This window comes from Mustelus asterias, chromosome 1, assembly GCF_964213995.1.
Source record: "Mustelus asterias chromosome 1, sMusAst1.hap1.1, whole genome shotgun sequence".
NCBI lineage: Eukaryota > Metazoa > Chordata > Chondrichthyes > Carcharhiniformes > Triakidae > Mustelus > Mustelus asterias.
The window spans coordinates 164,771,129-164,798,126 of NC_135801.1; the positions used below are offsets into that span (position 1 = coordinate 164,771,129).

The 26,998-nt window shown below is 40.9% G+C and overlaps 1 protein-coding gene across 6 annotated transcripts in view; it reads right to left on the reverse strand.

Moving 5' to 3' along the window:
• LOC144499764 (mothers against decapentaplegic homolog 4) overlaps positions 1–26,998 on the reverse strand; it is a 99,727-nt gene that overhangs the window by 33,600 nt on the left and 39,129 nt on the right. For 4 of the 6 annotated variants that reach the window (XR_013498893.1, XM_078222200.1, XM_078222210.1 and 1 more), the window contains 5 exons: positions 15,389–15,563; positions 11,605–11,634; positions 10,312–10,542; positions 5,883–6,002; positions 283–396 (listed from right to left, as the gene is read on the reverse strand). Coding sequence is in view for 5 of the 6 variants with exons in the window: in XM_078222200.1 (XP_078078326.1) it covers positions 283–396; positions 5,883–6,002; positions 10,312–10,542; positions 11,605–11,634; positions 15,389–15,563 (670 nt within the window). In the remaining variant the exon portion in view is untranslated. The remainder of the gene's footprint in view (positions 1–282; positions 397–5,882; positions 6,003–10,311; positions 10,543–11,604; positions 11,635–15,388; positions 15,564–26,998) is intronic. The other 2 variants (XM_078222239.1, XM_078222230.1) reach the window with 1 other exon arrangement.

The window sequence follows — 26,998 nt, forward strand, 5'->3', positions numbered from 1 at the left end:
AATACAAAGCCCGAAACATTTGTTCAAGGCAGTTTCATAAGAAGAGGTTGAAAAGAAGAATCTAGGCCAATACCCAGCTCATCATTAAAACCAACATATTGAATAGACATTTCCCCTACACAAAATGGTACGGCAATTCATAATTTTGGAGGGCAGGTATTGCATAATATTCTGGATAGGTTGCAACGCAATATACCATCACTTTCATTCATATAACACCTACAGGAAGATGCAAAACTAAGCACAAACTCGTGGTTGACACAGTCCTGCATCAAGACTTACAGTAATGGCCAGCATGATGTATAGGGGTGTGGTGCTGAAGATGTCCATTCTGGTGGTGAGGCATATTAGGGGTAAATGCTGCCGTTCTGCTTCCAGTCCAAGTTGTAGTGCTATCTGTTAGGTTACAAATTAGGAATATATGGTTGTATATATCATTTTTTGTAACAAGTAATCAAACATCTTTCACAAAAAAAATTGATCAGCATTAATCTTCAAAGTTTTAAATGAAACATCAGTTTCAGTGAAACATCACGATGGCTATTTAAATTGTTAAATTCTTTTGTAATACCTGAAATCATGCCCAAACAATCACAAACACAGGGCTAGAAAGCTGGATCACAGCTTTACCTGTTCTCAGGAAATAAAAACACATCTTTTCAAATCACACGCAAACGCCACACAATAAGCCTATGCGAATAACACAGGAGGCTCAAACGTCTACAACGGAACAATCTACAGTGGCAGCCAGAAACTGGTCACAAATTGACATGAATATGAGCTTATAAAATTTGCAGCATAGAAACAGTCCATTCGCCCCAACAGGTCTAGGCTGGTTATAATCAGTTACACAGTACGGCAAACAACAGACAACTCTCTTATGTAGCAGCAAATTCAAAGAACTATCTTCACAAAAATTTTAAGATGGCAGTGAATAACTTGGATGTAAAATCACCAGATATAATGAGCAAACTTATAAAACTTAACCGGAACCAATCTTAACATTTACTGAGAGAACTCACTTTGAACGTCTCTCAACCTTGTCTCACACAGGTTAAGCAACATCTTGGTTTCATAGCATGCAAATAAGATTGCATTTTGATACACCAAAAGTTTCTCACGTAGTAAGATTCCAATACCAAAGGTGATTGTTATAAGCTAGATTTATTGGAGATTGAAATCAATCCAACAATATAGGGCAAAAGTACAATAAATGGTCAGAAAATGTTTAAACATTAAAAGCGAGACCTTTACTGCCACCTGCTGTTTTTCAAACATAATTAATAGAAATTATTTTAAGTTTAATAACGAGTAATGTTAGAAATACCAGAGCTAAAAGGTGTATTACTGGACTTTGAGCTTACTCAGTCTATAAACTGTATAGGAAATTATCAGGCTTATACCAAGACCAAATATTTCAAATGCACTCTTTTACACCTGTAAATTTCTCATAAAACTTTTCATAATTGTGCAAGTATCACAAAACATTCTTGTATTTGCATAAACAAAAAAGTGTAAATTGAAATAAAGGGAAGAAAATAACATGCTATCAGATGCAATAAAATCTGTTTAATAAAATGATGAATGGAACATAGCACAAAGAATATTTTTTAAAAATAGCTTACAAAGCATTAAGGTCTATTTTAAGAGGTATGGAGTGAAGAATTACTTTTGATTCGGTTTTATTTTATGGACCCAAGTTTGAAACAGAATTGCAACTCTTCAAAAGGCATCTATGACTTAGAGCCCGCATTGCAAGTGTCTCTAAGCCAACAAACTGTAACTAATTATTTCCAGATGTAGGATTTGCCAATATGTCTAAGGCTATGGGTAACAAATAGCAACAGATATGTCATGGTTAATTAAATCTCCCCTCACTCTTGCACACTGTTTACAGTACAACATTTTTCCACAATCCATCTTGTTATGTGCTTTCTTTTAAAATACTCTGGCCCAAGTTGCAAAGCGTATTTGAGGATAAATAACTGCTGGAAACTGCATTTCACAGGTATACACAGGCAGGAAATTATTCTTCTCAGACAAGGGATGGGGAGAATGGATGAATATGCAAACGAGTATGAAGCGTATGTCCAGCATAATTACTACCTCAAATAGCAACAGTTTGCGTGTGTCTGAAGTGTGTGTGTGCGCGCAGAGCTCAAAGAGGATTTGGAGAGTCCCATAGCCTAGTCATCTATGTTTTCAAAGTGAACACCGTGACACCGTCCCCATAACTGGCATGGGCACTTTCTAAAATAAATAAACTCAACTATATCAACTGTCCATGTCAATCTGTAACAGCCAGATTACAATGCCTTGGCAATGATGCTGTTCAATCAATCAGCACGCTTCGATCAGACACAGCAACAGAACGTCAAACAGTTCAGTGCCCTATTCCAAAGCCCAAGGAGCAAAAGGCCACCAAGCGCATTGATAGCTGTGTACTATTGCACCCCAAGCGAATCTGCAGAAACTGAAAAATATTTCCAGCTGATTAGCTGTGCAAACTTTAACATAATAAGCGCAAAATAAACCATGTATCTGTTGAATACCCTGGGCGAATGTTTCCCAAGATTTGTACAAATTACAGCTCCTGCAGCTCTTCAGCCTCCAATGAGGTTAGTTTAACCAGAGGTTACAAAAGCTGGCTCATGAAAATGTTGATCTGTAGAAGTCAGGAATCCTTGATCTTTGCAATCCAAGCACATCATTAACTCCACCTTTTGTTTGCCTTTTCTTTTTCAGATGCAAGGTTTTGAAGTCATCGGTGAGGGGTTTTTCAATGTTGCAGAGACATTCAAGTATAACCAATTACACTGCCCCACAGGATGAGCTACTTAGATGTAGCTGGTGTTCCACAAAATGAATTTCATTTGTATAAACATATGTCTATACATTTGTTTGATAATTTATAGTCTTTTAAAATATTTTCCTGTTGCCAAGGCAACATAGCCAAACTTTCAGTTGTGGCAAGTTAAAGAGGGATAGATGCTGAAACAGTGCAACAATGATGGAACATAATCAGGCATTTTAATTCATTAATGAGCTTTTGGATGCAAAGGGGATTTTCGAGCGCAGCAACATAATAAAAGACAAAGACAAATTTTGTTTTTTTTTAAAAACAAGAAAGGAAACCATTTTGTCCTTTTTTTGTGGGAAGCTCCCTCTGCAGATGACAAGACACTCTGTGGGTAAGACCTCCTCTTCCGAAAACATTGTAACATATGGAAGATAAAAATTGTCTCCTGGTGACCCACACTATTATATACTTTCAATTAATTTTTTGTTTTTTGAAAGGTTTTGTTTCACTCTGATCAAGTTCTGTTTCTGAAGGGGTGTTGGAGGAACCAGGCTCCACAGTCTCTTCACCATGTGAAGTTCCTGTATTCATCCTCCCTGGCTGCTGGTTGGCCCGTAAATGTAAGAGAAGGCCCTGAAGGGTTTGACCTATTAGCTGCAGGGGTGTACGGAGAGAGTCAATGGAGCCACACAAGTTCTCCATGTGCTCATTCATGTCTTGGCGAAGTCCATGAATTCCGTCTTCAATCCTTTGGAAACCATCGATCAACATGGCATTGTGACATTCCTCGATTTTAAACAAAGTTTCTTCAGGCACCCAAGTCGAAGGTCTCCATCTATTTGGCCCATTATCTGGATCATCCCCTGGAGAACCTGGGTGAATAATCTCCTGGGGTTCCCCATAATCATCCTCATCATCATCCTCATCATCATCTTCAATGGTCACAAGGTTCGACTCCGCCAGGGTATCTATGAGAAAAACAGTTGAAGGGGGAATCTCAGCATATATCGATTATCCAGGCGGACAAGTACAATCACATGAAAGGATTCAAAGAAGGGCAACAAGGATGGTTCCCAGCATAATGCAAGAGGCTAAGGAAGTTCATCTTGTTCTTATTTGGGCAAAACCTAGTGTGGGGTGGGATGAGATGGGTTGGGGGAAAAATGATTGTGTTAAAATCATGGAGAATTGGGTGAGATGCTTTCTGAAAAAACTGACAGAAGAAAATCACGTTGTGTTGCTACAAGCTAAAGTAACCACGAGCTAAATGTGCCTTAAAGTTGAAACTTTTCATACTGAGAGCTGACTGCAATTGGCACAGTACATGCTGATTAATTTGAACTGGTCTAAAAGAAAATTGACCCAATTCCTAACTTGAAAAGCTTGAAGGAAAGTGGAATTATCACCAATGACAAGCAAGATAGTGATTTGCATGGATTCAAAGTTAATTAACCTGAATGGGTGATTGGCAGTGGTATGATGTACAGGGACATCACGATCTCAAGGGTGAACCCTGCTTCCTCCACATCCCTCCTCCAACTACATCCATGTAGAAGCAACACAGATTTAATACAGTTTGTGCCACCGTTATTTTCTCTCAAATATATCTTGGGTAAAGAGAAGAGTGCATTGATTTTCTCCAGAAATTGAACACCATAATTTTGATTTATGCCACTTAGGGGACAATGTTTATGTTTTGTTTTCTCCTTCCTGAATAGCTCCTCCTCACGGTGCTGCACTTCTACAATCAGGCCACCCAACTTCTCTTCTCTGAAGTTTTGTTTTGCTGCATTTAACGAAGTTTCCTGTGCCGTTAAATTTGTGCAAGTTTTCCAGTCGCAAACTGTAAACAAACTGAAGCAGCGCGTCATAACCATGCATTTCAAAATCAGCCAGTCACATTTCCTGTGAAAATCACAATGTTGGTGCAGCTCATGCAAAGAAATTCAAGAACCACCCCAAAACGCAACTGCATCTTAATGCAATGAGAGGTGCAACAAAAGAAATGGAAATTGGGCCATCTTTTTTGATGTACAGAAAATGGAAAATGCACAGATCAGCGTACTCATCCTTTCCCCTCTCTCCCTCTCCCCTCCCCCCATGTTTTAAACAATTACTTGCTCAAAGATCATGGCATTCCAGCATCTAAGTTTGTCTCCTGTTCCAAACCACAACGGCAGGAAAACTTGCATGAAAAACAGAATGTGATATTTAACTGGTAATATTCAGGATGATCCAAGTTTCTTGGTTATGGAAGCAATTGAATTTAAACAGTACTAGGATTTGTTGGCAACCATGCAAAGGTAAATTCAAGCCACGAGCAACTACATAGAATCAACAGCACAAATAAAAGGCCTTTCAGCCCAAATTTTTATATTCCACACTCTAATCACCACTTCTCATCTGCACATAGCTCTTCTCTGTCATGTATACATCAAGTCTCCTCTTAAATGTGCCAATTCTAAATGCTTCAACCATTTCAATGTGGTAGTGAGATCCACATGCCCACCACACACTGCATAAATAAATTCCTTCCAAATTCTTTATTTAATCAAAGAGTGGCTATCTTATATTTATGCGCTGATTATAAACAATTTTCAATTTATTAATAGGACTCGAGGCCTACTGCTTTTAAAACAAGTAATTTCAAAACTAAAATAAAATCCAAATATTTGTAAAATAGATTTTGAAATTAAATCTGAAAAAAAACTTGAAAGCAGGATCAACGGTTTTAGAAAATTGTGGCAACATCTACTTATCTGCCAATACAAAATAAAATTATATTACAGACTCTTGTCAATGCACACATACGCACACAGACATATGTAGCGCTTTTGGTCTGCAACCTGAACAAGATGCTTCCTGTGTAGGGGTATGCAGCATAGTAAGCATGGTTTGGACTGAATCAGTCAAGTGCCATTTAGGCTTAGCTCTTGTGGACCGATTATAAATTGCGAGCAAAATGACCAACAATTTGATTGAGGTACGTAAACAAAATGACCAACAATTTGATTGAGGCATGTAAACAGAGATTGCTCAGCACAATGACACTAAATATAACTCTGAAATACTGCTTCCTTACTGTGGTGGTAGGTTGCTGGTTGTGCTGGAAAGCCATTCTGCTGTGTTGCTTGCTGAGGCCCCGATGCAATCTGTATTAATCCATCATTGTGGTTCACTGGCAACATGTTGCTTGGCTGACCTGAGGAAAAGAGAGTGCCAGACAAAATTCATTCTGTAGAACTGAGCAATCCAATTGTGAAACACTGATGGAGGCTAACAAATATTGTAAAATTCTAGCGATGCAACGTCAGGTGAAGTCTGAGGTTTAAACTGATTTTACTCCATTTTTCAGATCAAAACAAAAGATTTTTTTCAAAATTCTCTCTCTCCACCCACATCTTGAGCTTTGAGGCAGATATTGCAATTAACTAGAATGAGAAAAATGCAGTCTGAGAAAGCACATGGGATCACATCAGATTCACTATAAAACTGTACTTTGATTTCAGTTTTTGAGGCTATGTTCCATTGGCAGTTTAAGTTCATGTTTAACTACCTCAATGACATTTTGTCAATTATAAAACCTGTTTTTCTCTAGTTATTAACGTCTAAAGGAAAGGCAGGAATGAAAGCCCAAGAATCAAGGCAAATTGAGTAAAATCAGCAACATTTTTATTTTGGACATTACTGAAACTTTAAAAAGAGCCAGGATTAAAAAAAAATTAAATGACAATTCACAATTATTTACATAATTCAGACATCAGGTCTCACCATCAGACTCACCTAAACACTTGAAAAAAAGTAAAATTTAAGAGCCACAGTTTACAGCTGTTTTTATAACCATGTGACATGATGCATTTTGGCAGATTATCCACAGCTGTAATTTGGATTTTAGTAAACAATGCTTCAGTGTGTTGCTATTGCTGATGACCTCAGTTGTCAGGAGATCAGTGTGGCATCTGTGTCAGTGCAGAACTATCTTTGCTCCATACCACAAATGAAAGACAGACATTTGCTACAGCACAGAGAATATACTCCACACAACTCAACCTAAACCTTGCCCAGATCCCCTTTTAAAATCCAATTTGCACAGTGCTCGTTTCTTGTCCTGCTGAAAATCTGTCTTGAGATGTACATGGATCACATCACTGGATTCTATTTTAGGTTAGACAGCTTAAATCCTTCTTCTCGATTCGGAGGGAAATCATTCTTTTGCTAATTTGTCAGCTCAGAGCAGTCATACCTTTCAGCCAACAAACCACAGTCTCCTTCATCACCTCCCCTAGGTATGGCCTGTCTTACTGACAGGTCAGGCCAACCAGATGTGATGGCAGAGCAGCATGCAGTAAAGGAGGACTGGCCTTAGGAATGCCCAATATTGACTCTGGACTCCACAAAGAAATGGCATCAGGTAAAAAGAAACCTGATGATCACATATGAGGGACGTGGAGGCTTTGGAGAGAGTATAGAAAAGATTTACCAGGATGTTGCCTGGTATGGAGGGCATTAGCTATGAGGGAGAGGTTGGAGAAACTTGGTTTGGTCTCACTGGAACGACGGAGGTTGAGGGGCGACCTGATAGAAGTCTACAAGATTATGAGAGGCATGGACAGAGTGAATAGTCAGAAGCTTTTTCCCAGGGTGGAAGTGTCAATTACTAGGGGGCATAGGTTTAAGGTGCGAGGGGCAAGGTTTAAAGGAGATGTACGAGGCAGATTTTTTTTTTTACACAGAGGGTGGTGGATTCCTGGAACTCATTGCCGGGGGAGGTAGTGGAAGTGGATACGGTAGTGACTTTTAAGAGGCATCTTGACAAATACATGAATAGGATGGGAATAGAGGGATATGGTACCCGGAAGGGTAGGGGGTTTTAGTTAAGTCGAACAGCATGGTTGGTGCAGGCTTGGAGGACCGAAGGGCCTGTTCCTGTGCTGTAATTTTCTTTGTTCTTTGAATCATTTTGACCACCACTTGGAGGAAGCATTGAGGGTGGGAAGGGCACATAATGTACTCTGGGTGGGGAACTTCAATGATCATCACCAAGAGTGGCTTGGTAGCACCACTAGTGACCAAAATGGCACAGTCCTAAAGGAAAAAGCTGCTGACTAGGCCTGCAGCAAGTGAGGAGAGTAAGAAGTTTAACAACACCAGGTTAGTGAGGAGGACACAAATGGAAAAGCCTACTTGACCTTGTCCTACCAATCTATATGATGCAGATACATCATCCAGAAGAGTATTGGTAGGAGTAATCACTACACAATTCTCATAGAAAAGATGCTAACACCCTCCAACATGTGGTGCAGTACTACTGGGCTAAATAGGATCGATTCAAAACAGCTGTAGTAGCTCAAAACGAAGCATCCATGACATACTGTAGTCATCGATAGCAGAATTGTAAACAATCACAAAATGTCACCTGTTGGCTCAACACATCCCTATTAAAATTGAGCAAGGGGGCTAACATTGATTCAATAAGGGTGGGGCGAAGGTCAGCACTGTTGCCTTACAGCACCAGGGACCTGAATGACTGTGTGGCAGTCGGGGGGGTGGGGGGGTGTGTGTGTGTGCAATTACCACCCTATCAGCCTTCTTCAAAGCTGGAAAGGTGTGATCGACAATGCTAACAAGTGGTATTTCCTCAGCAACATTAACATATTGACGAATTACCACTGACTAGATATTTAACTGAAACAGCCATACAAATACCGTGGCAAGAAACCCACCTCCTGACTCCCCAGAGTTCCCCGGCATCTACAAGGCACAATTCAGGAGCACAGTGGAATACTCTCCATTTGTCTGGATGAGTGCAGCTGCAAAACACTCAAGTAGCTTGACATTATGGGGAACAAAGCAGACAGCTTGATTGGCACTTCATTGGTTTTCTCTCTGGGTACTTTCTCGCTGCAGTACAATGTTTTGTGACATCAGTGTACCTTTAAGAAAAGTTTTTTTAAAAAAAAAACATGATTTCTGCAGCTCACAGCTTCAGTGATGTCATTGTTGCTGGGCTGACTGCGATAAGTCCTTTTATTGCTACTTAAGTGGTTTAAATGGGGTTGTTCGTGCTTACTCTGGGATTAGTTTTACGATCCTGCATTGTTAGGACAGTCATGTGTTTTTCGGACAGGTTTTGTTTCATTTTCAGTGTGGAGCTGCAGGTTTGAGTTTCATTTTTAGAAGGGATAGCAAGCTAAAAAGAGTTTTCCCTCTCTCCCCATTTTATTTGGAAATTTTGCTGGTGATCTTAAAACAAGGTTTTGCCTTCCTGAAGGAAAAAATCTGCTGTTAGGGGCTGGACCAGACTCTTCCTGGTGTTTTGAGAAGCTGTCTTGTCTTCAAACTGTTCTGAGTCTCAAGAGCATTTGACTGCAGAATTCAACTAACGGCCTCAACCCCAGTATTATGTGAGCATTAATCTGTGCTGTGTTAAACCTGTGAAACAGATCTTTTGTCCATGGGACTGGTTTGATTGGAACATTGTAGAGATCTTTGTTAACGGTTATACATTATCATGATTGTTTGTTTCTTATTTGTAATTGATAACATTTCCTGCTAATTTTCTTACTATACATGTCAACTATATTCTTAAATAAACTTTCTTTGGTAAAAGCTCCCGAGTGGGTCACTTGAATCATACTTGAAGTGAAACATTTCATGCTTATCCTAGCCAAATTCAAGATGCAAAACTTATGGTTCAGGTGGGTTTCTAACCTGAACCGTAACAGTATGATCACATGAAGCAAGAATAAACAGGTCAGTGCACTTGTACGCGCACTTAGCACCAAGGGTCTAGTATATGCGTGAACTTAGCGCTAATTCAAAATTTCATTTTCTAGTAAGCAGATTGCAGACTTGGATCATTTTGTTACGCGAAAGAGAGGACCAGAGACACCAACAGCCAATAAACCTACTGCCCATGATTATGCATCTGAAACTGCCGGAGAGAGCACTAGCTGCTCTACCATGTCTATGACAGGACAGAGCAGTATTAATGTTAGCTATGAACAGAGTGTTGGAGCCTCTGGTGAACAGCCTACAAAGCAACAACTAAAATCAGGAATATAAAGATGATTTTTTGAGGTATGGTTTTGTCAATTGTGTCAGTGCAAAGCAATGGCTGCAGATTCATGGCCATCACTTCCAAGCCATTCACCATTCGGACTTTAGAACTATACCGTCATTCCTTCACCGTCACTTGATCAAAATCCTGGAACTTACTTCCTAACAGTATCTTCACCACAAGGACTGCAGCAATTCAAGAAGGCAACTCACCATCACCTTCTCGAGGGCAATTTAGGATGGGCAAAATGCTGGCCTAGCCAGGGACACCAACATATTATCAACAAATTTAAAAAAGTTCTACATAAGTTTCTCAGCACTGAAATTTCCATACTGTAAAACAGGACTGAAAATTTACATGGAAATAGTCCCTCGATATAAGAGACACTTTTTTTTCCTACAATATATTCATAAACCTTGTCTTCATTAACCCCAATCACAATTCCACTTACTTGTAGTGGCAACAGGAATGCTGGAAAAATTGGTGGTGCTGGGAGTACTGGACTCTGCTGGTGTTAACAAGGCTGGTCCGCTGTAGGTTTCAGTTGGTTGCCTGGTGCTGGGTGGATGTTGGATTGTCTGCAAAGAATGTCCTTCAGTATTCAACAGAGACTGCTGACCTTCAACTTGCCCGTATTCATTCACAAATTCATCTTTAACTAAAAGGTTTGAAGGAGCTGGAACTAATTTGAAAGGGCATGTCAATAAGCATTTATGAAAGCAAGAAGACTGTTATTAATATTCAGCTATTTTCTATCTTTTAACAAGGTCTTTCATGCCATCCACCTTTTAGTAATTTACCTGATACAGAGACAGACAGATGTACAAACTTTCTTCCAGGCTGTCCCCAAAATCACTCTAATCAGACACTGGCAAATGCTGGAAAAGCATGGCTAATCTTAATGCTGAGAATTGCTCCCATTTGACATGCTAAGTATCTGCTTACAAATTGCACTCTGTGGATAGTTATAGCACAAGCCTACATTTCACCATCTTGTTACAATATACTAATACACTAACTGTATTGGCAATTCACTTTAGCTTTTTGGATAAAAACAGAAAATGTTGGAAATATTGAGAAGGTCTGGCAACATCATTGGGGAGAAAGAGTTACGGTTTCAGGTTGTTGACCTTTCATCAAAACCCCAAGTTCAGACTGGTATTCACTTCACTATGTAAAACGCTTCAAAATATTTGTGTGTATGTGCGCGTGTGCGTGTGTCTGCGCACACGCCTGCATGCATTTACTTAAATGAGCTCTCCTTAGTTCAGAGTATTGACTGAGGTTATTGCAGCAGCTTCTGTAAACCATGATGTACATTTTGAATTTTCATTTGAATTTCCGTGAAATTCACAGAGAATGCTGAATTCAAACGAAATGAAGTATTTAACTAAATTTAAAATATGATAAATTCATACATGTTAACACTAAGAACAGCACAGTATTGCCAGAAAGAGCCTATCTCTAAGACATCTTTTAAAAACTGTCTCACACTAGTAAACCAAACCCAACAGTACACCATAACAACTCCTACATTCTGTATATAACATGTTATTATTCTCTAGTTGAAAGAGATTTATATTGAACATCCCACAGCCTAAACTCTACTTGAACTCATGCAATCAAAAAAGAAGAAAGAAAAACCCAGCAAAAAAAGTCACAAAATCCAAAGGAATGCAGCAAATTTCAGTAATAGCACACAGATAGATTAACCCATAAAGCAAATCAGTGATGAGCTCCTTACCTGAACTTTGCAGCGTCAATCCTGACAGATCTTCATTAAAAGAAAATTAAATATTAGTATCATTTCATTTTATCCAAAGATTGCAATTCTTTTTTGAAGTTTGAATGCCTAATTAATTACATTTCTCTGGGGACAAGAAAAACTTAAATAGAAGCAACTTAATTTAGTTCTACAACACTGATCGAAATCCACTCACCCCATAGGGTCCATAGGAAGCTGCAGAGACAGTTACCCAGGATGAAGTTGAGATCATTGATACCATAACAAATGGCACACAATTTTTACATACTTTCATTTTGGCTTATCAATTTTTGGTAAATTTATTCATGCATCCCAATATTCTATTGCAGTTAGATATTTTGTTACACTAATATTTTTACGTTCTGCTTCAGAAGATCCATCCTAACAAACTAACTCATGCAAAGGCTCAGTAGCAATCCTTCTCCTAACTCGCCCACAAAGATTTAGTGCCATAGATGATGGATCATCATTTTATCCGCAGGAAGGGGCCAAAGATTTGAATAGTGAGCCAAACAGCAAACTCCAGAAAACTGCAGTGTGACATCAACAAATCCCATAGTGAATTGTTAATAATGAGATTCATTAACTCTAAACATCCCACGCAAGCACAAAATGTTATCCTTGAACATAAGCAAATTACGTAAGTAAATAAGTGTTATACATAAGTTACTTTGATGTTTCATTAGTATAAATGCTATTAAGCAAAATCAATCCTGACAAATTTCACTTGCATTTTGCTGCTGTCTTTAGTAGTCATCACATGGAATTAAATGGCCTGCAGCAATAATATTTATTTGTCTACCAAGCTATCATCTTCAAATGCTTCATTTTTTTAAAAAAAGTATGCAGATGCTGTAATCAGGGCAAAGATCTTTCCTTTTATATATCAGTTTATTTTGGCAAACAATGGGTGACACAACAGTGCTGCACAAGTATCAAATGTGTTATAAACTTAAGCTTTATTCAGCAAGAACAAAACACAGAGCATGCACAATATAAATGGTATCATGGAGTTATTTCTAGTTCTAGCCTGACTACAATCAAAAATCTTGAGCACACTGCATAACTGCTGTACTTTAGAAAGAGAACCTTCAGTCTTTGGCAATGACCCAACTGCTTTTTTCTGAAAAAGAAAAAAACTTGCCTTTTCCCACTGGCACATACAATTAAGGATGTTCCGGTAACCAGAAAAGTCTATCCATGCTTCCCCCCACGACACCATTTTGCAATGAAAATTCATTTCAACAATGAGTGGTTTCTATCCTCATGTCATAAATGTTAAGTATTTAAGGACATAAGAAATAGGGGCAGGAGTAGACCACACAGCCCATCGAGCCTGCTTCACCATTCAACATGGTCACAGCTGATCTTGGGCTTCAACTACGTTTTCATGCCTGCTTCCCATATCCCTAAATTCCCTGAAACACCAAAAATCTCTATCCCAGCCTTAAATCAACGAAAAAGCATCCACAATCCTCTGGGATAGAAAATGCCAAATACTCACCTCTGAGTGCACGTTTTAATTCCAGTTCTAAATGATTGATCTCTTATCCTGAGACCGTGCCCCACCTTACACACACCACCTTAGTTCATAAGACCACAAGATATAGGAGCAAAATCAGGCCATTCGGCCCATCAAGTCTGCTCCGCCATTCAATCATGGTTAATAGGATTCTCATCCCCGTTCTCCTGCCTTCTCTCCGTAACCCTTGATCCCCTTATTGATCAAGAACCTAGCTATCTCTGTCTTAAAGACACTCAATGACCTGGCCTCCACAGCCCTCTTTGGCAATGAGTTCCACAGATTCACCACCCTCTGGCTGAAGAAATTCCTCCTCATCTCAGTTTTTAAAGGAGCGTCCCTTCACTCTGAGCCCTCGAGTTCTAGTCTCTCCCACTAGTGGAAACATCCTCTCCATGTTCACTCTATCTAGGCCTCTCAGTATTCTGTAAGTTTCAATTAGATCCCCCCTCATTCTTCTAAACTCCATCGCGTATAGGCCCAGGCTACTCATCCATTTCTTATATGAAACACCCTTCATTCCAGGAATCATTCTTGTGAACCTCCTCCGGACTCCCTCCAAGGCCAGCACATCCTTCCTTAGGTATGGGGTCCAAAACTGCTCACAATATTCCAAATGGGGTCTGCCATATACAGCCTCAGCAGTATATCTCATCTCTTGTATTCTAGCCCTCTAGAAATAAACGTTTCCTCCCACAAACCGCCCCCCCCTCCACTCCGTGTTTTAGAATCCCTGACTCATGGAAATAATCTGTCAGTGTCCATCAAGCCCCTTCAGAATTTTGACTTGTTTCAGTGAAATTGCCTCTCATTCTTCTAAACCCCAAAGAATACAGGCCTAACTTACTCAGCCTCTCGTCATGGCACAACCCACTCATTCCGGGGACCAATTCAGTGAATCTTCGCCATACCACCTCCAATGCAAGTATAACCTTTCTTAAATGTGGAGACCAAAACTACACAGAGTTCTCCAGATGTGGTCTCACCAAAACCATGTACAACCTGTAGCAAGACTTCTTTATTCTTGTACTCCAATCTGTTGGCAATAAAGGCCAACATGCCATTTGCCTTCCTAATTGTTTGCTGCACCTACATGCTAACTTTTTATGTGCCTTGTACAAGCACACCAAGTCTCTCTGAACATCAATACTTACAAATTCCTCACCTTTTAAAAAATATTCTGCTTTTTTATTCTTATGACCAAAGTGAATTTGATCTGTATTGTATACAAGTCACTCACCCAACCCAATCTTTTTTGAGCTTATACTGACAAATCATGAAAAATTCCAAAATATGGTATACTGGAGCTGCAGCTGCAAACTTAATTTCAAATTGTGGTTGAGCATTGCTGAATCTATTAAGACGGTTCACATTATCCTGATTCTCTATTTGTTATTACCTGACAGATCTTGCTTACATGAATGTCAGGAGTATACAACTAAAAAGACAGACAGCATTCTTTTCCTCGTCCCTTAACTGTGTTGTGTTCTTCTTCTCTTCAATGTAAATGTATCAATCATTTCGAAGGATTGGTGATACAACAATGTGGGTTCTTTATTTGAAGATAAGACTATATATAGATAATGTTCACTGGGAGGCTAAGTATGGTAAATTTGATCTCTGCTGCTTGCGGACTGACAAGTCATGGGACTAATATATCCTGTTGAGTTGTGTAATGATTCAAAGTAGTTTAACATGTCTCCTTTAAAGGTATATGCGCATCATATCACAACACTGTGATCTTTCTCACCTGTAAGGTCTAATCTCCCAAGTTTTTAATCAACCTATCTGACTTTCTCCATTTTATTGATAGTTCCAGTTGCCTCTTTGAACATTCCTCACATTTATCCCAAACTCCAAACGTCCCATTGTCTCCTCCACATATTTTCAGTTTTGTAATCACGGCTCAATACTCTAATTTCTATTTACCTCCTTAATTTCTCCCTTCTTCCACACAGTCACAAAATTTTAAAACCCAAAGCTTCACGATCTATCCTTCAATTCACCTGATCTTCTTTACTTTGCTGAAGATTGGTAGTGCCCTGCACTTTGAAACTAAGTCCTTCACTTAGATTTCTCATCAGTAAAAATAACGTTGCGTCACGAGTATCCTTCCATATATATAGTATATATACATATATATATATGTATATGAGTAAGTAGTTCCAATCAAATGAAATTTCACCTAATAGGTACTGTTAGTACAAAAGGGTAGAACAGTGAAAGTAAAAAAACCCTTACCAATGCCAGGTGAAACCACACGTTCATAGTGATAAGGATTCACGCAGACGCTGTCACATTTCAGGTCAAAGGCATACTGACAATATTTGACATGTTTGAGTTCATTTTTATGAAGGTCAGGCCATCTCCAGAGCCTAGCGTAAATCACATGTGGAAAACCTTTACGTCCAGCCACCTGGGAAAGAATGTCATTTTTAGAAAGGATATCATAAAATGTACAAATGCTTTATAAAATCAACATAAACTCACTAGTTTCATAAAAAAAAGGTAGTGACTAAGCTGTCAATGCAGAAAAGCACAATAAAAATAAACCAGAGGAAATAAATCAAGATGCTGAAGAATAAACTTAGCCAGGATTTATAATTTTTGATATGCCAAATCATCCTCCTTTCCTACCCTTTAAAGTGAGGCACCGGTGGTACCGTATCTTGCACTGAGTTCTAACCCATCACCTATTTTTCTAGATCTAAAATACTTTTCTCCTTGCAACTTGATTTAGAAGTAAAAAGGAGACACGAGAATGAGTACAGCCTTCAGAAGCACACTTTGTCACACATCAGTGTGACAAAGAGCAATCCTAAACATGCTTAACAAAACAGCCAGATATTCTTCCAATGTTACATGAATTAAAAGGTTTTGGAGATATGTGGATACTGAAGAATGCAAATAGGTCCAAAATATTGGACAACCATTAAACGGTTAATACATTCTTTGTTATTTCTACTCAGGAATACATGAGTAACATGTTCAGTACAATGAAAAGCACAGGCAGGATTTTTCTTTAATAGGCTGCCAGCAAGGCCACCTTTACTGTCCATTCCTAGTTGACCCAAGATACTTTTTTAATAACTTGGGGGGGCTAACTATCTAATTCAGAAAGCAGAAAGTATTAACCACTATGTGAGACTGGGGTCATTTAAAGGAGAGACCTGACCAAGCAAAAGGCTTTTTTTCTTATTGATGGATATTAGCGATTGAAGTTAATTTAACATACAGAGAGATCTGGGCGTGCAGTTCCACAGTTCCCTAAAAGTGGTAACACAGGTGGCCGAGGTGATTAAGAAGATATATGGCATGCTTGCCTTTATTAGCCAGGGCACTGAACTACAAGAGTTGGGAAATCATGCTACGGCTATATAAAAGCTTGGTTAGGCCACATTTGGACTATTGTGTGCAGTTCTGGTCGCCACACTACCAGAAGGAGGTGGAAGCTTTGGAGAGAGTGTAAAGAAGGTTCACTAGAATGTTGCCTGGTTTCGAGGGCGTTGGCTAGCAGGAGAGATTGAATAAACTAGGATTGTTTTCAATGGAAAAACAGAGGCTGAGGGGAGACCTGATAGAGGTCTACAAAATCATGAGAGGCATAGACAAGGTACGTAGTCAGAGGCTTTTTCCCCAGGGTGGAAGCGTCACTTACAAGGAGGCACAGGTTCAAGGTGAGAGGGGGAAAGTTTGAGAGAGATGTGCAGAGGAAGTTTTTCACGCAGAGAGTGGTGGGTGCCTGGGACGTGCTGCTAGAGATGGTAGTGAAGGAAGGCACATTGGCAACATTTAAGATGCATCTGGATGGGTACATGAATATGGAAGGAATAGAGGGATACAGACCGAGTATTGGGAGAAGGATTTTTAAAAATTTAGTTAGGGCATCATGATCGGCGTGGGCTTGGGGGAGCCGAAGGGCCTGTTCCTGTTCTGTACTTTTCTATGTAAACGATACCAAAATCACTTCATTCTGCAATCTCTCTCCATTTAAATAATATTCCGCTATTCATTCTTCCTGCCAAAGTGAACAAGCTCACATTTTCCCACATTATACTCCATCTGCCAATTTTTTGCCCGCTCACTTAACCTATATCCCTTTGCAGATTCTTTGCATCCTCTTCACAACATACTTTCTTACTGATCTTCATAATTTGCTAATGTGGCTATAATAGTCTGTCCCTTCAGTTAATACATTAATATAGATTGTAGACAGTTGAGGCTCAGCACTGATTCTCAGCATAACTCCATTGAGGCTCCACTGAGGCTCAGCATAACTCCATTGTTACAGTTTGCCAACCTGAAAAGATCTATTCATCCTGACTTTATTCTGTCTGGAGACAATACACATCTCTTTAACCTGTGTTTAATGCTCCCTCCACCCACATTGTCTGTACCTTTAAGACCTGGCTGGCTGTAGGGATCCGCATTCTAATCAGTTTTCTGTAACTTGATTTTTTGTGTCTCTGTGCACTGTTTGAGAGCACATTTCCACTCCATCTGACGAAGGAGCAGCGCTCCGAAAGCTTATGGTATTTGCTACCAAATAAACCTGTTGGACTTTAACCTGGTGTTGTGAGACTTCTTACTGTGTTCACCCCAGTCCAACGCCGGCATCTCCACATCTTTGTTTTGTTAGCCAGCCAATTCTCTATTCATGCTAATTTTTCACCCGCAACACCACAAACTCTTATCTTGTGCAGCATCTTTTTACATGACACCTTATAGAATGCATTTTGCAAATCCAAATGCACTACATCTACAGGTTCCCCTTTATCCACACTGCCTACTACATCCTCAAAGAACTCCAATAAATTTTTCAAACACAATTTCCATTTCACAAAACCATGTTGACTCTGCCAGATTGTATTATAATTTTTCTAAACGTCCTGCTACTGCCACTTTAATAATGCAATCTAGCATTTTCACAATGGCAAATGTTAGACTAATTGGCTTATATTTTCCTCTTTTATGTCTCCTTCCTTTCTTGAATAGTGCTGATACATTATGGTTTTCCAATCCACTGGGACCTTCCAGAATTTAGGGAATTTTTCTTTCCACATATTTTCATGGGATGTGGATATCACTAGCAAAGCCATCATTTGTTGCCCATCCCTAATGAGCCCTGAACCGAGTAGAATGCTGGCTATTTCAGGCAGTTAATAATAAATCACGCTGCTGTGGATCTGGAGTCACATGGATATGGATGGTTAATTTCCTTCCCTAAAGGACACTAATGAACCAGATGGCTTTTTAGGACAATCCATTACTACATCTAGCTTTTATATTCTAGTTTATTGACTGAATTTAAATACCACCAGCTGCCGTGGTGGGAACTGAACCTATGTCCCCTGACATTCTGGGGTTCTGGGTTACTAGTCCAGTGACATTACCACTATGCCACCATCTCCCCTATATTTTGGGATATTACATCCAATGCATCCACTATCTCGGCAGCCACTTCCTTTAAGACCCAAAGGTCTTGGAGACTTGCCAATCTTCAGTCCATTTGTTTTCTTAGTAGGAGGTTTTATGGCACAGTGGGTTCATCCCTGTCTCTGAGCCAGAAGGCCTGGGTTCAAGCCTCACTCCAGGACCTGATGATCAAAGAAGATACAGCCAAACAGGGTGAATATGAATCTGCAAACCCTTCCGATAAATGTCAATGGCAGATTATAAGAGCGGTCAGCCTTGTGATAGAAAGTAAATTGGAGCTTCTACCATTACTACTGCCAAATTGCAAGTTGCCACAGCAACTCTCACTCCTTAGGAGGCCAGTTGGCTGGACAGTCAGTGTGGATCAGATCAGTACCAACAGCATGGGAAGCAAAGAGCTGGCATAAATGGGTCTTTTTCTGATTGGCAGTCAGTGACAAGTGGGGTTCCACAGGGATCTGTACTAGGACCCCAACTGCCCACATTAGATATTAATTATATATGCTCTTCGAGTTAAGGGCAAGGCTGGCAGATGTCGGGAACCCTGGATGACTCGGGATATTGAGGCCCTAGTCAAGAAGAGGCACATGAAGTGCATAGGCAGCTGGGATCAAGTGAATCTCTTGAAGAGTATAGGGGGTGTAGGAGTAGAGTTAAGAGAGAAATCAGAAGGGCAAAAAGCGGACACGAAATTGTTTTGGCAGACAAGGCAAAGGAGAGTCCAAAGAGCTTCTACAAATACATAAAGGGCAAAAGTGTAACAAGGGAGGGAGTAGGGCCTCTTAAGGATCAACAAGAGATGGGTGAGATCCTAAATGAATATTTCTCATCAGTATTTACTGTTGAGAAAAGTATGGATGTTAGGAAACTTGAGGAAATAAATATTGATGTCTTGAAGAGTGTATATATTACAGAGAAGGAGGTGCTGGAAGTCTTAAAGCGCATCAAGGTAGATAAATCTACGTGATGAGGTATATCCCAGGACGTTGTGGGAGGCTAGGGAGGAAATTGCGGGTCCCCTATCCGAGCTATTTGAATCACCGATAGTCACGGGTGAGGTGCCTGAAGATTGGAGAGTGGCAAATGTTGTGCCTTTGTTTAAAAAGGGCTGCAGGGAAAAGCCTGGGAACTACAGGCGAGTGAGCCTCACATCTGTGGTGGGTAAATTGTTGGAAGGTATTTTGAGAGACAGGATCTACAAGCATTTAGAGACTCAAGGACTGATTAGGGACAGTCAGCATGGCTTTGTGAGTGGAAAATCATGTCTCACAAATTTGATTGAGTTTTTGAAGGGGTAACCAAGAAGATAGATGAGGGCAGTGCAGTTGATGTTGTCTACATGGACTTTAGCAAGGCCTTTGACAAGGTACCGCATGGTAGGTTGTTGCATAAAGTTAAATCTCACGGGATCCAGGGCAAGGTATCTAAATGGATACAAAATTGGCTTTTTGACAGAAGCCAGAGGGTGGTTGTAGAGAGTTGTTTTTCAAACTGGAGGCCTGTGACCAGCGGTGTGCCTCAGGGATCAGTGCTGGGCCCACTGTTATTTGTCATTTATATTAATGATTTGGATGAGAATATAGGGGGCATGGTTAGTAAGTTTGCAGATGACACCAAGATTGGTGGCATGGTGGACAGTGAAGAAGGTTATCTCCAATTGCAGCGGGATCTTGATCAATTGGGCCAGTGGGCTGACGAATGGCAGTTGGAGTTTAACTTAGACAAATGCGAGGTAATGCATTTTGGTAGGTTGAACCAGGGCAGGAATTACTCAATTAATGGTCGGGCGTTGGGGAGAGTTACAGAACGAAGAGATCTAGGGGTACATGTTCATAGCTCCTTGAAAGTGGAGTCACAGGTGGACAGAGTGGTGAAGAAGGCATTCGGCATGCTTGGTTTCATTGGTCAGAACATTGAATACAGGAGTTGGGACGTCTTGTTGAAGTTGTACAAGACATTGGTAAGGCCACACTTGGAATACTGTGTGCAACTCTGGTCACCCTATTATAGACAGGATATTATTAAACTAGAAAGAGTGCAGAAAAGATTTACTAGGATGCTACCGGGACTTGATGGATTGAGTTATAAGGAGAGGCTGAATAGACTGGGACCTTTTTGTCTGGAGCGTAGGAGGCTGAGGGGTGACCTTATAGAGGTCTATAAAATAATGAGGGGCATAGACAAGGTAGGTAGTCAATATCTTTTCCCAAAGGTAGGGGAGTCTAAAACTAGAGGGCATAGGTTTAAGGTGAGAGGGGAGAGATACAAAAGTGTCCAGAGGGGCAATTTTTTCACACAGAGGGTGGTGAGTGTCTGGAACAAGCTGCCAGAGGTAGTAGTAGAGGCGGGTACAATTTTATCTTTTAAAAAGCATTTAGTTACATGGGTACGATGGGTATAGAGGGATATGGGCCAAATGCGGGCAATTGGGATTAGGTTAGGGGTTTAAAAAAAAAGGCGGCATGGGCAAATTGGGCCGAAGAGCCTGTTTCCATGCTGTAAAGAGCCTGTTTTCATGCTGGTGCCAGAGGACTGGAGAGTGGCGAATGTTGTTCCTCTGTTTAAGGGAATCAAAATGACCCTAGTAATTATAGACCGCTTAGTCTTACTTCGGTGGTTGGTAAATTGATGGAAAAGGTCCTTAGGGATGGGATTTACGACCATTTAGAAAGATGCGGATTAATCCGGGATAGTCAGCACGGATTCGTGAAGGGCAAGTCGTGCCTCACAAATTTGATTGAATTTTTTGAGGAGGTAACTAAGTGTGTTGATGAAGGTAGGGCAGTTGATGTCATATACATGGATTTTAGTAAGGCCTTTGATAAGGTCCCCCATGGTCGGCTTATGATGAAAGTAAGGAGGTGTGGGATAGAGGGAAAGTTGGCCGATTGGATAGGTAACTGGCTATCTGATCGAAGACAGAGGGTGGTGGTGGATGGAAAATTTTCAGACTGGAGGCAGGTTGCTAGCGGAGTGCCACAGGGATCAGTGCTTGGTCCTCTGCTCTTTGTGATTTTTATTAATGACTTAGAGGAGGGGGCTGAAGGGTGGATCAGTAAATTTGCTGATGACACCAAGATTGGTGGAGTAGTGGATGAGGTGGAGGGCTGTTGTAGGCTGCAAAGAGACATAGATAGGATGCAAAGCTGGGCTGAAAAATGGCAAATGGAGTTTAACCCTGATAAATGTGAGGTGATTCATTTTGGTAGGACCAATTTAAATGTGGATTACAGGGTCAAAGGTAGGGTTCTGAAGACTGTGGAGGAACAGAGAGATCTTGGGGTCCATATCCACAGATCTCTAAAAGTTGCCACTCAAGTGGATAGAGCTGTGATGAAGGCCTATAGTGTTAGCTTTTATTAACAGGGGGTTGGAGTTTAAGAGCCGTGGCGTTATGCTGCAACTGCACAGGACCTTGGTGAGACCACATTTGGAATAGTGTGTGCAGTTCTGGTCACCTCACTATAAGAAGGATGTGGAAGCGCTGGAAAGAGTGCAGAGGAGATTTACCAGGATGCTGCCTGGTTTGGAGGGTAGGTCTTATGAGGAAAGGTTGAGGGAGCTAGGGCTGTTCTCTCTGGAGCGGAGGAGGCTGAGGGGAGACTTAATAGAGGTTTATAAAATGATGAAAGGGATAGATAGAGTGAACGTTCAAAGACTATTTCCTCGGGTGGATGGAGCTATTACAAGGGGGCATAACTATAGGGTTCATGGTGGGAGATATAGGAAGGATATCAGAGGTAGGTTCTTTACGCAGAGAGTGGTTGGGGTGTGGAATGGACTGCCTGCAGTGATAGTGGAGTCAGACACTTTAGGAACATTTAAGCAGTTATTGGATAGGCACATGGAGCACACCAGGATGATAGGGAGTGGGATAGCTTGATCTTGGTTTCTGATAAAGCTCCGCACAACATCGTGGGCCGAAGGGCCTGTTCTGTGCTGTACTGTTCTATGTTCTAAACCTCTATGACTCTAATGATTTAGAAGAGGGAACTAAATGCATTATTTCCAAATTTGCAGATGATACAAAGTTGGGTGGGAGAGTGAGCTATGAGGAAGATGCAGGGATACTTCAGTATGATCTAGAGAGGCTGAGCATGTGAACAAATGCAAGGCAATTGCAGTATAATGTGGATAAATGAGGGGTTATTCACTTTGGTAGCAATAATAGGAAGACAGATTATTACTCAAATGGATGTAAACTGAGAGAGGTGGATACTCAGCAAGACCTTGGTGTTCTCATGCATTAGTCACTGAAAGTAAGCGCGCAGGTACAGTAGGCTGTAAGAAAGCAAATGGTATGTTGGCCTTCGTAGCAAGAGGATTTGAGTATAGGAACAGATATGTTTTACTGCAACTGTATAGTGTGTTGGTGAGGCAATACCTGGAGTAGTGTGTGCAGTTTTGCTGTCCTTGTCTGAGGAAAGATATCCTTGCTATAGAGGGTGTACAGCGAAGGTTTACCAGGCTAATTCCTGGGATGGCAGGTCTGTCACTAAGTCGGTTAGGATTGTATTCATTGGAGTTTAGAAGAGTAAGAGGGAATCTCATAGAAACTTAGGATTAGACAGGGTAGATTCAGAAAGAATGTTCCGGATAGTGGGAAAGTCCAGAACCAGGGGTCATAGGTTGAAGATAATGGGTAAACCTTTTAGAACCAAGGGGAGGAGAAATTTCTTCACCCAGAAAGTGGTGAGTGTGTGGAATTCACTACCACAGAAAGCAGTTGAGATCAAAATATTGTGTGATTTCAAGAAGAAATTAGATATAGCTCTTGGGGCTAAAGGGATCAAGGGATGGGGAAGAGAAATCAGGATATTGAATATGATCAGCCATTATCGTAATGAATGGCGGAGCAGGCTTGAAGGGCCAAAAGGCCTACTCTTATTTCTAGTTTCCAGCAGAAGTGGTTTCAGGCCTGCCTCCTTGCCCCACCCGTGGTGGAAATCGCAGCGCTGAGGGTCGGAACTGCCGTCACTCAGTGAACAGAAAAAGCTTTTCTAGCAATCATGATTGTTTTAAGTTTCTCCCTCCTTTACGCCTTATGAATTTCTTCTATTCTTTCTATGCTTTCTCTGTCTTCTACTGCAAAGACAAATACAAAATACTTGTTCAAAGTTTCTCCCATTTCCTTGTTTCCCATTATTAATTCCCCAGTCTCACATAGAAATGGTAGAAGCTCCAATTTACTTTCCATCACAAGGCTGACCGCTCTTATAATCTACCATTGGCATATATAGAACATAGAACATTACAGCGCAGAACAGGCCCTTCGGCCCACGATGTTGCACCGACCAGTTAAAAAAAAAAACTGTGACCCTCCAACCTAAACCAATTTCTTTTCGTCCATGAACCTATCTACGGATCTCTTAAACGCCCCCAAACTAGGCGCATTTACTACTGATGCTGGCAGGGCATTCCAATCCCTCACCACCCTCTGGGTAAAGAACCTACCCCTGACATCGGTTCTATAACTACCCCCCCTCAATTTAAAGCCATGCCCCCTCGTGCTGGATTTCTCCATCAGAGGAAAAAGGCTATCACTATCCACCCTATCTAAACCTCTAATCATCTTATATGTTTCAATAAGATCCCCTCTTAGCCGCCGCCTTTCCAGCGAAAACAATCCCAAATCCCTCAGCCTCTCCTCATAGGATCTCCCCTCCATACCAGGCAACATCCTGGTAAACCTCCTCTGCACCCTCTCCAAAGCCTCCACATCCTTCCTGTAATGTGGGGACCAGAACTGCACACAGTACTCCAAGTGCGGCCGCACCAGAGTTGTGTACAGTTGCAACATAACGCTACGACTCCTAAATTCAATCCCCCTACCAATAAACGCCAAGACACCATATGCCTTCTTAACAACCTTATCTACTTGATTCCCAACTTTCAGGGATCTATGCACACATACACCTAGATCCCTCTGCTCCTCCACACTATTCAAAGTCCTCCCGTTAGCCCTATACTCAACACATCTGTTATTCCTACCAAAGTGAATTACCTCACACTTCTCCGCATTAAACTCCATCCGCCACCTCTCGGCCCAACTTTGCAACCTGTCTAAGTCTTCCTGCAAACTACGACACCCTTCCTCACTGTCTACCACACCACCGACTTTGGTGTCATCAGCAAATTTGCTAATCCACCCAACTATACCCTCATCCAGATCATTAATAAATATTACAAACAGCAGTGGCCCCAAAACAGATCCCTGAGGTACACCACTTGTAACCGCACTCCATGATGAATATTTACTATCAACCACCACCCTCTGTTTCCTATCCGCTAGCCAATTCCTGATCCAATTTCCTAGATCACCCCCAATCCCATACATCTGCATTTTCTGCAGAAGCCTACCATGGTGAACCTTATCAAACGCCTTACTAAAATCCATATATACCACGTCCACTGCCTTGCCCCCATCCACCTCCTTGGTCACTTTCTCAAAAAACTCAATAAGGTTAGTAAGGCACGACCTACCTGCCACAAAACCATGCTGACTATCACCTATCAATTCATTACTCTCCAAATAACTATAAATCCTATCCCTTATAATTTTTTCCAACATCTTGCCGACAACAGAAGTGAGACTCACCGGTCTATAATTCCCGGGGAAGTCTCTGTTCCCCTTCTTAAACAATGGGACAACATATTGGAAGGGTTTCCACCAGTGACTTCTTTACTTTGCCTTTTCTTATCTCCTTCTAACTGAATATGCATTTTAATCCTCCCAACCAGGATAATTTCTCACCACTTTACTGATTCCATCTTTTATGAACAAAGTCATCCCACTTTCTTCCCATCCCCTCCCTCCCTCCCCCACCAAGTGCCTGAACTCCTGCAGTGGGAGCTGAGATAAATGGCCTCCAACAAGCACAACCATCTTCCTTTGTGCTAGGCATATCTCCATCTACTGTAAGAGCTTCCGCTCATTCCCACTGCCTTTAATTTTACCAGAGCCCCTTTATGTCACAGTCAGTCAAAAGCTGGCTTTATGTCAGTGGCAGTCACTCTCACCAAACCCTCAGACTCCAGCTCTTTTGTCTACATTTGGACCGAGGCTGTAATGAGGTCTGCAGCAGAGCGGTCCACATAAATGAACAGGCTGTTGCTGAATAAGTGCCACTTGATAGCACTGTTGACAAAACCTTCTACCACTCTGTTAATATTTGAGAGTAGACAAACAGGGTAGTAATTGGCCAGATTGTTTTGTCCTGTTTTCTGTGGAGAGGACATACCCAGACAGTTTTCCACATTGTCAGGTCAGAAGTCAGTTTCGCAGCTGTACTCCAACAGCCTGGTTAGGACTGTGGCTAGTTCTGGAGCACAAGTCTTCAGCCAGGTGTCATCGGGGCTAATAACCTTGGCTGTATTCAGTGCACTCAGCCATTTCTTGATTATCACATTGAGTGAATTGGTTGAAGACTGGCATCTGTGACGGTGGGGACCTCAGATGGAGCATGGGATGCTAATCTCTTCCTTTTTGGAAGAGGTTTTACAATCTGTTTTTAAATTTCTTTATACATTTATCACTTTTTTGGTCATCCTTTGCTGATTTTTAAAACACTCCCAACCTTCAGGCTCATTTTAGAAACACTGTAAAAGCCTTTCTGTTTAATCTCATTATGTCTTTAACATTTCTAGATAGTCACGGTTGTATTGCTTTTCACTGAAGTCTCACTGGCTGAGCAAACTCAAGGAGCAAAGTGGCTACCCCTGCTTCTAATTTGTATGTTCTCATCTGTTTATTGCCATGAATCCACCTATCTTAAGATTGCTTTGTGCATTCAGATATAGTGCCTTCAATTTAAACTTACTATTTTTCACTGATGTGAGTAAAGTAAAAGTAGTTTACTTATTAATCACAAGTAAGGCTTACATTAACATGAAGTTAACATTATTATACATATTAACATACAGTTAACATATTAACGTAACAGTAATGAAGTTACTATGAAATTCCCCTGGTCGCCACAGTCCGGCGCCTGTTCGGGTCAATGCACCTCACCAGCACATCTTTCAGAATGTGGGAGGAAACCGGAGCACCCGGAGGAAACCCATGCAGACATGGGGAGAACATACAAACTCCACACAGACAGTGACCCAAGCCAGGGAATCGAACCCGGGTCTCTGTCACTGTGATGTAGTAGTGCTAACCACGGTGTTACCGTGCCGCTCTAGTGGCCTTAGTTGCTAATGCTCGAGTACCATTATTAAATTGTCTCTTCCTGACACAACCTATCTGTTTTAACCAAATTGCTGCTTTGCTCTACAACCTTAATTTCCCTCCACAGACTTATAAATTTACCCTTATCTGAACCCTTCCACCACAATATGCCTTCACATTGCACTGCAGAAAGAACCCTAATGCACTTCAATTGCCAGCAACTGACTATTATACAGAATTCCGTT